At 37.4% G+C, this 12,657-nt stretch overlaps 2 protein-coding genes across 10 annotated transcripts in view; one reads left to right on the forward strand and one right to left on the reverse strand.

Moving 5' to 3' along the window:
- The window catches only part of kctd15b (potassium channel tetramerization domain containing 15b), a 36,428-nt gene extending 29,017 nt beyond the window's left edge, over positions 1-7,411 (forward strand). For all 8 annotated transcript variants that reach the window (XM_086070531.1, XM_086070530.1, XM_086070532.1 and 5 more), the window contains one exon: positions 5,276-7,411. In XM_086070531.1, coding sequence (XP_085926657.1) covers positions 5,276-5,434 — 159 coding nt within the window. In that variant the 3' untranslated portion in view covers positions 5,435-7,411. The remainder of the gene's footprint in view (positions 1-5,275) is intronic.
- A 159-nt stretch (positions 7,412-7,570) lies between these two features.
- The window catches only part of LOC147176834 (transcription initiation factor TFIID subunit 4), a 77,655-nt gene continuing 72,568 nt past the window's right edge, over positions 7,571-12,657 (reverse strand). For both annotated transcript variants that reach the window (XM_086070526.1, XM_086070525.1), the window contains one exon: positions 7,571-10,962. In XM_086070526.1, coding sequence (XP_085926652.1) covers positions 10,786-10,962 — 177 coding nt within the window. In that variant the 3' untranslated portion in view covers positions 7,571-10,785. The remainder of the gene's footprint in view (positions 10,963-12,657) is intronic.

The following is a 12,657-nucleotide window of genomic DNA, read 5'->3' on the forward strand; positions in this document are numbered from 1 at the left end:
GGTTAGCAAAGTAATCCTGGTGTTAGCCGCCAGACAATATACTTGTCATCTGATTACAGTACGGGCTCCCCACCCAGGGGAAGGCACGCAACCACACCCTGCCCACAGAGGATTGCTTATTGCGGGGGGGGGGGCAAAAGACAGTGCTGTCTGGAACAAGGTGTTTAGGGTGTCCTGACAGGAAAGATGACAATTGAGGAAGTCGGGATGGAGCTCAAAACATCTGGCGAAGGGATTAGCAAGTTTGGGAAATCATGCAGGTCACAATTGAAGTTGAGAGACGGTGAAGCGTTCAAATTCGACAGAGATTTGGCAACATTTTCATGGGTGCAACTCGCTCATCCCACAAATGCAAATGCATGTTCCTTACAAATGTAACATGGTTTGAAATTTCTTAAGCCTTTAACGACTGTTCAGAGAGAAAAAAGTCTTGTATTAATAATTTAAAAAAAAAAAGTGACAAACTCATAAGGAGAAAAAACCCCATCATATTACATGCATAAAATCAAACTACATTAAAACAATAAAATAAATATATAATAAACAAAATAATTTCATGTGATTAAAGTAATAATATTACATATAAAAACTTAGTATCATTTTTACAATAATTTTTTTATTCAAATAAAATTTTTACAATTTTCCTAAAATTCCCCCCAGAAATCACAAATCTTTCCTTCTATAACACTGCAGTTGTTGTGTAATTTTTACTTAATTTTATTAAATAAAATTGACCTTGTAATAGTACCTTTATTATACAAAAATCACACTTTTTTTTTATCAGAATAGTATGACTTTATGTTCGTAAAAATTATTTTATTGCATCATTTAACTGAATTTTCATAACATTACACTCTTACACATTACTTCATTTTCACAAGTGTAAAATAACTTTGTAATAATATTACAACTTTATTGCTGCAAAATGCCCTTTCCCCCTATTGTTATGACAATATTCTGGAAAAATAAAAAAATTATCTTAACATTAACATTCTTATAAACATTTTATCCTCGTCATTGAATTCTCATAAAATCACTTTCTTTCTCGTAATGTACTTTTAGTGACATCAAATTACACTTTTTCCTCTCTTTACTTATGTAAAATTACCTTTTTCCCCATTTAATTCTCATGAAAAAATGCACACTCCTAATAGTATGACTCTGTTCTTGTAGAATTGCACTTTTATCACATTTGACATTCTCAAAGTTGCACTTTTTTTCGCCTAATGTTATGACCCTATTGTTAAAAAAAAAAATTCTCCTAACATGACATTCTCATAAAGTGGCTATATTGTTTTTTATCTGCCAACATGACTTTATTGCCGTAAAAGGACATGATGAAAAAATATGTCTTCTTGTTGAGGTGACGAGGCGCGCCTTGGCTCGTGATTCCCCGTCAAGTCATGAGCGGAATTTGTAGGGAATAATGCAAACCACCTGCACTCTGATGTCTTTCCAGTGTGGGAGGAAAAACACACAACAGCAAAGGCGCTTAACAGAGGGAAAACATTTAGGCAGACTTACAAACACACACACACACACACACGCACACACACACACAATGGGCCATACATCACAGTGATGAAGCGCTCACATCAGAGCACAGCCAATCCGTCCTTCATCAATGTGACAGTGGTGGCGAAGGGGCCCTTGTCCCCTCCCTGCCACCGCCACGACCAACGCAACCCGCCGCAACACCCTTTGACATGTCACACGACACACACTACAAGTCCATCAATCTGAAATAGCGCTCAGACAAATACTCGCACACACAAATACCAAGTGCTCCTTGATAGGATACATCTTGCTACATTGTAACATGGTCTATCTATCTATCCATCTATCTAGCTAGCTAGCTAGCTATGTCGCTAGTTAGCTAGCTAGCTAGCTATGTCGCTAGCTAGCTGGTGAGATATCTTGCTATCTAGCTATCTTGCTAGCTATCTAGCTTTTGAGATGGATGGATGGATGGATGGATAGATGTATGTCTAGCTGTACATAGCAACATAGCTAGCACATTTTCGACTATTTGTATACAGTGTTCCCTTGCTATAATGCAGTTCACTTTTCGTGGCCTCGCTGTATCGCGGATTTTTTTTACTGCAATTTTGCATGTTGTTTTTTTTACAGTAAGGTGACCTATTTTATAAAATGTATGAAGGTTTGAACATTGACAATGTTTAAACAAGAGAGAAATTTGAAAAAAAAAGTAAATGCCTCAATGAGTAAAGTGTATAAACGGTGTAGTGAGGGTTTTAGAGCCTTAAAACATTTAAACATCAAGCTAGCTACTTCGCGGATTTCATTTATTTCGGGTAATTCTTGGAAACTAACCCCAGCGGAAAACGAGGGAACACTACAGGAAATGAAAACACATTTTTCCAATTCAAAAGTTTGGCTCTAACAAACTTGGGGGGGGGGGGGTCGAGCTGGAGGGCAAAGTAATGGTTGTGTTGGTCCCGTTACTTCAAGTCTACAGCTACTCTGTCATGTGCTTCATATAAGACACTTAAGATCACTTAAAGTGATTCATTTGTCACATGTTAAAAGTGTCTTGCGTGTGTGCGTGTACTCTGGCGGCCATCAATATTACATCACGCTCTGCTTTCCAGTCTTTGATTGCTACGTTGAAAATATACATATATGGTGCTGAGAGGCTCGGTATGCATTCGCCGTCCTCGTTCCCACGCCGATCCTGAGGTTGAGCGACAGCTCAGCGAAGCGGCTTCGGGGTGGGCGGATGCGAATAGGAGCTTGATGATGTTTAGGGATGAAAATCTGGCGAGACCTTCGAGTCGTTGTGAACTTGGATGAAGTTTTCAGTTGGTTGTTTTTCAAACATTTGATCAACTTTTACGCTGGGGTGTAACTGGAACCATTAAGACATTAAGTTTATACATACGACATGTAATTTGTTTTTATCTTTGTCAATTAATATGATAAATGAGCTTTCAGGTGTTCACTAAATTAAATATATTTTTTTCTTTTTTCAGTATTTGTGTATGTCTGTTCAGAAGAAGGAAGGTCAAACTTTTAACTCAAATTTTTAGGCATTTTTGTGTCGACCGATTTTTTTTTTTCAGCCGTGAAGATAAAAAAAAAACTAAAACTAATAAAAAATCCAAATATGAAACATTTTTGAAAAAAACCCCAAATTAAAACCAACTACATTTAAAAAGTCTTAAGTCAAAACGAAAAAAAAAAAATCTATAATGAAAAATGCAAAATTATTATAACCCCACCTGTTACTATAAAATCAGTTTGAAGTGGATCATGTACAGTACGAGCTCTTGCAGCCAATCAAAGACGGCGGTTCAAACTTGCATTGTTAATCCTCCTGTGGCGCGGACGTGCCGCGTTAAAAGCTCGAATGTCCTCAAGTGTTGAGATGTATAACATCCTCAAGTCTTGCCACGGATTTGCGATAAAAGTCTTTTTCCCACACTATCTTTATTGATCAGGCCCAAAGACGCGCGCGAGTCCCACATGTGCGAAAAGGGTGACACGCAGAGGGAGAAGAGATGCAATGTGATGCAACCATTAAAGAAACCAATGTAATATAATTTCCATAATCGTTCGTCTGTCATGGATTTAAAAAATGTAAAAAAAAAAAAAAATGTTGGGCGGGGTGTAGATGCTCTGGCAGGTCTCGTAATTAGCCATCCTCACCATCAGCTGTCTGCTGTCCCTTCTGTTTTGTAAAATTTGTGGCCAACGCCGGGGGGGGGGGGGGGGGGGGGGGGGGGGGAGACATTATGAAACACTCCCAACTTTGTGGAGGAAGTTGAAGTGTGTATATTTGTGTTTTAAATGCTGCATCCGTGTTTGCACGTGACCTGCGCCTGCTGTGCTTGATGCCAGTGACCTACTGTATTGGTGACAGACAGTAACTTGAATTAACTCATTCACTGCCATTGACGGCTATAGACGTCATGAATTCATTTGAACTATTTTTATTAGTTTAACTTTTTTTTTTCTTCTACTTTTGTTAACAAGAGTATGAAAACCTAGAAAAAAATTGGGGGTACATTTAGAACAGATATAAAATTTGTGATTAAGTCATTCGAATAATTACGATTATTATTATTTTTTAAATAAATAAATAAAATAATTGTAATAATTTTTTTTCAAATTTTTTATCTTTTTTAAAAAAAAAATTATTTAAAAATTAGGGGTGTCAGGCGATAACCATTTTCAATCGTAATTAATCGCATGACTTCACTAGTTAACTCACGATTAATCACAAATTTTATATCTGTTTTAATAACATTAAAAAAAAAATCTAGGTTTTCATACGCTTGTTAACAAAAGTGGGAAAAATGTTAAACTAATAGAAATAGTTAAAATGAATTTACTCTATGGCCGTCAATGGCAGTGAATGAGAGTTAAGGAGTAAATTGAGATAAGTTCATCATTGTTTCCGGAAACAATTAAATTCCCATTAAAAATCCGTGCGGTGGGAGTGTACACATTCTTGTGCCTGAGAGATGAGATGATGTAGTCGGCCACGCACGTGACTATCTTGCACCCTCGACCTTTGGCCTTCTATGCCTCTTCTTCCTGATCTTTATTGCACTGCATTTCTTGCAGTGGACCTTGAGGCTGGCTATTATTATTAACTATTTAGGGATTTTTGGGTGGCTATTTCTTTTTCACTATTTTCTAATATTTACTATTCATTTTATTACATTTTGAGAAAAACACATATTGGATGTTCGTCAGTATTTTTTGGAGTATTTTTTAGTTTTTTTTTCTTTCTTTTTTTCACCCCTCCGGTTTTGGCTGTTTGCGGGCGCCAGCAACATCCCTCCTCGTGCTAGCTTAGCGCCACGTTAATGATGAACAAATTCCAGAAAATCTGTCCGATATTTTTCCCAAGCCATCCGTCATCAGTCCAAACATGAGCGGCGTGTCATTACGGCGCCCGCCCCCGTTCACACCGTCACGGAAGGAGGCCGGCGGCACTGCTGCACTATTCATGACACCGTCCGGCACCCGATTGGCCGGACGCTGGCAGGCCACGAGCTCAAAGGGTTGCGCAGAGTGCGAGGCGAGGTGCGTTCGGGGGGTCGGCGTGAAGAAGGTGATTACTGGCGCTCCTAATTTGAGTAATGAGGAGGCCGGGGTGAGACGAGTAAGCCGCCGAGGGGGGATTGGGGGCGGGGCACGTGTCGGGAATAAGGATGAGCCTTACGCTAACTTTGTGTCTTCTGACATCTGGGCCGGACATATATGGGCGTTCTTCCTCAACGTCACTTCCTGTGCGTGTGTTCAGGTCCTGGAGCGTCTCTTCCAGAAAGGCTTCAGCGTGGCGGCGTCCTGCGGCGGCGGCGTGGACTCGTCGCAGTTCAGCGAGTACGTGTTGTGCCGCGAGGACCGGCGGAGTCTCTCCATCAACACGCCCATCAGGATAAAACAAGAACCTCTGGACTAGAGCAGCGGGGACAGAATCCAATTGGCCGCCAACATCCGCACCCGAATACGTACTAACTAGCAGAGGCTCGTTCAACCCTCTGAGGGGAATGTAAACGCAAAAAAAAAAAACAACAACAAAAAGTTTGGAATTCCGCCCAAAGAGCAAACCAACACGAGCAGCTTACTTGACATTTTTGGAGGACCGCCGCCACACATCAGAAGTTTTTTTTTTTTTTTTACTCGCAAGAGGGAGGACGGACACCATCTGTTGTGAAGTGTCTTCTTTCTCCAATATGAAGGACGGACGCTATTGTGTTCAGGTTGTTGTGAGGGAGCCTTTTTTGGCAGGAAGCGAATGGCAATGCATTCCGAATAGGCTCGTTTTTTTTTGTTTTTGTTTTTTTCCTCCCTTGCTTTGTTTTGTCACACACTAAATGTCGGTTTATGTTTGCGTTTAACATATCACCAGGGGACTTTGAGTCGCAGTTTTCATGAATGTTTAAAAGAAAGAGAAAAGAAAAAAGACGCCAATCGTTTACCAGTATGTCTCGTCAAGGAGGTGTACTCTAAATGTTTGTAAACTTTTTATTTGTTTGCACTTAATCATCACCCATGTTGTCATCAGAAAATGTCCACAGATACACAGGTATGTTTTTTTTTTTATTGGCCTATTCTAGTACTATTTTATTTTCCCAAATCAAAAAAATTCATTGCTAATCAATAAACAGGTTATCTCTACATTAAAAAAAATTATATCACATTATAGGTTAAAACCAAATTAAAGGCACCCGTGGGGGAAAAAAAATAATATTATCTTTTTTTTATAACCCAAAACATTAACATGCAATAGTAGTCGTTAAATGAAAAACACGTACGGTATGTTCTAATGCTTTTTTTTTTCTTTTCTTTGCGGAGCAGTTTTGAGAGTCAATTGCTTCATTTGAGGAGCAACTTTAGAATTTTGTGGAGCATTCTTTTTTTCTTTTTCCAATTAATTCCAGGAACCCGAAGGAATGGTTTTTATTACAATAAAAATGTGACAGTATAATGAATGAACAATATTTTTCTTTTTGTATAATATTTCTAATAATAATTTATAATTTATCATATTTATATTTTTTACCAACAATTAGGTCAGCAACTCCTCTACCTACTACCACTACAAATTATTGTAAAAAATAATCAATTTAAAATATTTTAATAATTAAATAATTTCATTTTCAAAAATTGAATACCTGTGTTAGTGTGGACATGTTCAAGTTATTTTAAACTACACTGTAGGTACCAAAGCTGACAGGGTGCATATTTTATTGATTGTAAAAAAGTTTTGTTTTTTGTTTTAGTTTTTTTAACAGCGTGTTAAAAATCAAATAAAATCTAAATGGGTGTGCGTCCCACTGCTTTTTAAATAAATCGTCTTTCTTTTTTCCCGGATTGGGAGAAAAATGTTGGTAGTGTCGGCCTTCCCGCACTCCCATCAAAGCAGTACAGGCTCTTCTCCATGGGGGGCGCTCTTACAACGGAACCACACTTTCCACCAGGACTTTGGAGCTCACCGTGTTGTGCTCCGGCGTCAGTGGAAATAAAGACTCACTAAAGATTCCTCCGGGAATGACTTTTTTCCAGGGTTCAATTTGAACCCGCTCAAGACGCTGCTTTCTTCTCCGTGGGGTGTTATTTGGTTTGGCAGCAATAAACGCACCCTTCCGAATATTCGCAACTACACGAAGTCATGGGCCAGTGCTCGGCAGACCTGATTATTCGGACTTGTGTTTTTACCGTAAAAAAAAAAAACAATAAATAAAGGCTTAAAAGTGTCACATTGTGTACATATGAACTGAAGCGTTTTAAAGGGTATAATAATAATGATAATAATGTATATTATTTAAAGTGTTTAAAAACAATTAGACTGTGGTATTAAAGGGCATGTGTTCATTTTGCAGTGTCTTTATTTGACTTTTCTGGCATATTTGCGATAATAAAAGGATGTACTGTATTGACTTGTGTCTTCCTTTGCAAATATGGATACATACTGAAAAATATTGTTTCTCAAGACAAGTGTTATTTTGGACTCTTCTCCTGGATGTTGAATATTTTTGGTCTTTTCCAAATGCTTTACACATTTTAATGCTGAAGAAATGGACATAAGACCGCATCTTGTTTAGTAAACAGCTTATTTATTCCTTTATAAAATAGGTACAAATACATCAGTATTGTTTGTTTGTTTGTTGTTGTTTTTTGTCATTTCACACAAACAGGAAAATTCAAAGATATGTACAAGAGTTTACCAAAAATAACGTGGTTCTAATAAACACATAGGTCTTGTAAACAGTATTTACAAAATATCCTTACAGTGAAACTTTTATTTTTCCCGTATTTCTTTTCTCCTTTTTTTCTTTTAATATTGTCCCAAGGTTTTGGCTAAAAAGCTGCAAGCGGTAAAAATGCCAAAAGCAAATGAGATTATTATTATTAAAAAATAAAAATAAAAAATCAGTCAAGATTGATGCTGTTGTGCTTATCAAAGAGAAAAAAATATAAGAACATGTGCATAAAAGCCAATTGATTAAAAACAAAGTCAAACTGAAAATATATTACAAGGTATGACTTTGAAGGGAAAGTGTCAATACTGTTTACATTTCTTAGCAATATTAAGCAGACAGCTTTAAGTTGCCAGCTAAAACAGGGACTTTATATAAAAAAAAAAAAGAATACAATAAAATAAAAGTGCTGTCAAAAGTCACAACAAAACGCAACCCACCAACCGTTTGAAATATTTCAATTCGTCCAAAGAGAAAAACTGCATAGGCCGAGATATTACATTGAAATGAACGGTCAAACAAACGTACATGAACGTACACGTATGAATTTGCGTTTATACATTTATAAAAAAAAACGTTTCACAATACAACATGATGTGAAACAAAAACAACAAGCCTGAATGTCTCACGCTTTCTTCACTGGATGGGAGCTGACTCATGTGCACACAAAAAACAAAAAAAACAACTTGATAGACTTGAAACATTCTTTTGTTGTTGTTCTTCAAACATTTGCCCAAACTGCAGTCATAAAAACAAAGTGTGTGGGCTCAACTTGTAACTACGGCAACCGGCCCATCTCGTAACAAAAAACTCACAGGTGAAAGAAATAAAAGTGGACGAAGGCGTATTGAGGCCGCTGAAATGTTGTTGTGTTTTAATTATAGAATACAGTCGTAATGTTATGAAAATAAAGCACCATGTCCTATTTATCAAACATACAAAGAATTCTGAGAAAAACAGTAACATGTAAAAAATAAAAAATAAAAAGTGCATAACAATAAGTGTATTACACAGATTTTTTGTTTATTTTCTTGAATAATAGTACTTTTAAAAAATTCATAATAAACTTTTTTTGTGAAATATTCTTGTTTCTGTCATAGAAAATACATTATGAGATAAACTAAGATTTTATTTTTGGGGGCAGTCTTAAAGGGAAAACTGTGTATAGTATGGCAAAATATTATAAAGGAGACTTTTTTTTTGGGGGGGGGGAGGTTTTAACATGACAATAAATAAGGTGTAAGACTACGAATAAAACGTATTTTAAATTTGAAAAAAGTTGCAGCCTTACAAGGAAAAAAAGTCATTCTTTTGGAGAAAAAGTAACACAAAAAAAGATTATTACTTCAGAGAAAAAAAATGGAGACGTGAGGAAAAAGTCATATTTTCACAAATAATTCTTAATATCACGAGACAAGAGAAAAAGCTGAGAAAAATGAGAAATGTGGCAAATGAAGTCCTAATATTACAATAATGAACGTACACTGTATCTGCAATAAGATGAGAAGATGACATTTGATTTTAAATACTAATTCCGTGGAAATAAATGCACTCTCCTAACAATTTCAATGACACCTGTGGTAAACTGAAGCGTCGCATGAGCCCCTCCCTTCGGAAAATGAGCCGCAGGGCATTATTCCAACATGGAGCCCAGCCAGGTGCCTTGCTAAAGAAACTGAACGTAATCCAAACATGTGCCTAGATCTAAACCCTATTAAGCATCTTCAAATGCAAGATGGAGGAGCAAAAAGTCTTAGACATTTTCACTTAGGGGTGTTCTCACTTTTGTTCTGAGAGAACTATAGAAGTTGTACAAAGACTAATTTCCGTTATCGCAATTTAGTTATTTTTGCAGTGTTGTCCAGTGAACAATTATAATATTCACAAAAAAATTGAAAAGTTGACCTCTCTCTAATGAAATGGATCTTGTATTCCCATAACATTACAACTTTTAGAAGACAACTATTGTTTTTGTTAGTGTCAGACGTGGCAAATCCAGGTCCAGAAAGTAAAAACCCTGCCACAGTTTGGCTTTAGTCCCTGATGCTAGCTAGCTAAACGAGCACCAATGGAGCAAACCACGACAAACCTGGGGCTATAGCCAAACTGTGACTAGCTAACTAGCTCTCTAGCAGGTAAACGGACACCAATGGAGCTAGCTAGCTAACTGTGGCTGGGTTTCTAGCTGGCTCGCTAGCTCTCTAGCAGGTAAACAAGTACCAATGGAGCTAGCTAACTACCCCTTGGGGCTAAAGTCAAACTGTTGCAGGGTTTGTAGCTAGCTAGCTATCTCTCAAGAAGGTAAACGAGCACTAATGGAGCAAGCTAGCTAGCACCTAGGGCTAAAGCAAAACTGTGGCAGGGTTTGTAGCTAGCTAGCTAGCTTTCTAGCAGGAAAACGAACACCAATGGAGCTAGCTAGCTAGCATCTAGGGCTAAAGCCAAACTGTGGCAGGGTTTGTAGCTAGCTAGCTATCTCTTAAAAAGGTAAACGAGCACCAATGGAGCTAGCTAGCTAGCACCTGGGGCTAAAGCCAAATTGTGTTTCTATTTTCTGGACCAGGATTTGCCACCTCTGGTCAGTGTGGCCCTAATGCACCTTCATAAAACTGATCTGAAATGTGTTTGATATTAAATATTCACTTTCATAAAACTCGCACATGTTGATTCATTCTGTTACGCTGTAAACTAAAAAAAAACAGAAAAGAAAAATAAATGTAACTGAACTATTTACATTTACAGCAAAGGGAAATGTGTGTGTTATTGAAATCTCCTTTATTGACACACGGTCAATAAATACCTCAGTTGGACATGATTGGCTGTTAAAATGTTTTTAAAAACGCACGGTGGCCTTCAAACGCAATCATCACCACGCGACTTGAAGCGCAAGACCGCAAGGACAATCGATGCAATTTTTTTGTGACATTTTCTTCCTACGCTTTTCTTGTGAAAGTGGCAGCCGAGCGACGGCGAGCGCACGTATGGAGACGACGAGCTGACACCTGATGTGAAGGCACGTGGCTGGAGGAGGAAGAGGAGGAGGCGGAGGCTACTTGAGGAGGGCGCGGTAGAGCAGCAGCGAATGGGCCGTGTCTCGCTCCTGCTCCATGTAGAAGATGAAGTCCCTGAGGTTGACGCGGGTGATGCGCTGGCGGCCGTACTGGCGAGACGACGAAGAGGGCGTGGACGACGAAGCGGCCGGGGAGCCCGCCGTGCTGCCCGAGAGCTGACCAGAAAAACAAACGAGGGACAAGATTAGCATCGCTCATGTGTTAGTGAAAACAATAGAAAAACGTAGTCAGCCAAAAGTTTCAATGATGATGGTTCTGTATTAATAATGACATGTCATTTATATGAAGACACTGACCGTGTAAACGAATTTTCACAATTCTGAAACTGATAAATACCAATATGCAACACTATGTATTTAAAAAAAAAAAATCCTTTAAATGGTTATTTATAGAGGGAAGCGTATTGCATTCACTTGAAAAAAAAAAGTCATATTTTTGGCGCTTTGTTTAAAAAAAGAAAATTGTGTCTGTTTTTCTAATTATTATTATTTGTAGTTATTTAATTAATAATTAATAATTATTTATTTATTTAGTTTTATGGATTGATTTAAAAAATATATTTGTTCCTGTTAAAAAAAAATCTGTTTTCTATGACGATGTATTAGGGCCATGTGTAAAAAAATTTTTTTAGAGGATGGGGTCAATATTTCCAAGAAAAAAACTCGCACATTTGCGAGTTTATGAACTCGCAAATTTAGGAGTTTTTCTTCTCAGAATATTGCCCCCGCCCTTTAAAAATATATATTTATATGCGGCCCTAATACGCTGTCTTAATTTTCTGCTTTTCATAAAAAAAAAAAATGTTTTGTTTTTTTAATAATAATTTTCTTCTGTTCTTTAGAATACTTCCCCCTTTTTTCTAAAATATATATTTTTAATGACAAAAAAATATTAGAAAAAAAATGAAAATAATTATTTTTTAAAAATCTGACAAAAAAAGTCAGGAAAACTGATTTTTTTCCCCCATAAAACAGAAAAAAACCAAGTAGTGAAAACCATTTTTTTGGGGGGGAGGGAAGTACTAATAAAACTTTCCTGAGGGGAAAAAAATAATGTTTGTTTTGTGTGTTTTTTAATCAGAAAAACATGCCTTTCTAACTATTTTCCAAAAAATTTAAACAAATAAAATAATTCTCGAAAATTTCCTTGAGAAGTCACATTTCGTGTGTGTGTGTGTGTGGGGGGGGGGGGGTGTATAAGCATGTGTTCCATGGGGAATTGAAAAATGAAACTCATTATTCAGAAAACAAATTCTGTACAAATTTGAATTAATTTGAGAGTCTTTTTTTTAAAGGCCATATTTAATACAAAAAAACCCCAAGGATTTTCCATGATCTCGAAAGTGCTTTCTGTGTATACGTTCAGATTAAAAGTCAAAAGTAGACTAAACAAGAAACATTCCATGCTGGCTTTTCTGTTTAAGTTAGCTCATACTTGTATTGGATTTTCTTGTCTTTGGGACGGTTTCCTTGGTGAACCACAACACCGGGGCGCAAATAGCGCTTCAGTATGTTCTCCATTCACCACATTCCAGTCGTGTTGATGAATCGTCAAAATCGTATACGAGATTTCAGATTATTTTGCCCTTTGGGGCTATCTGGGGAAAACCTTGGCAACGGCGGTGAAAACAAACCGTTGCTGTCTTTTATGGCTATCAGCGGTCGCCGCATATAAACAACGCTACTGATCACGGCTGTTTGTATTTGTTGCTCTATAAAGAATGAACAAGGGCGGCTACGTAGCGGCTGATGGGAATCAATTAAGCGCGCATGCAAAGAAAGGTGGTCGAGTGCCAAGTTGAAACGGGTAAACAAGACAGAGTGTGGACAATTACGCTGATTGCAACATTG

This window comes from Leptonotus elevatus, chromosome 3, assembly GCF_054856555.1.
Source record: "Leptonotus elevatus isolate MCC_2025b chromosome 3, RoL_Lele_1.0, whole genome shotgun sequence".
NCBI classification, from domain to species: Eukaryota; Metazoa; Chordata; class Actinopteri; order Syngnathiformes; family Syngnathidae; genus Leptonotus; species Leptonotus elevatus.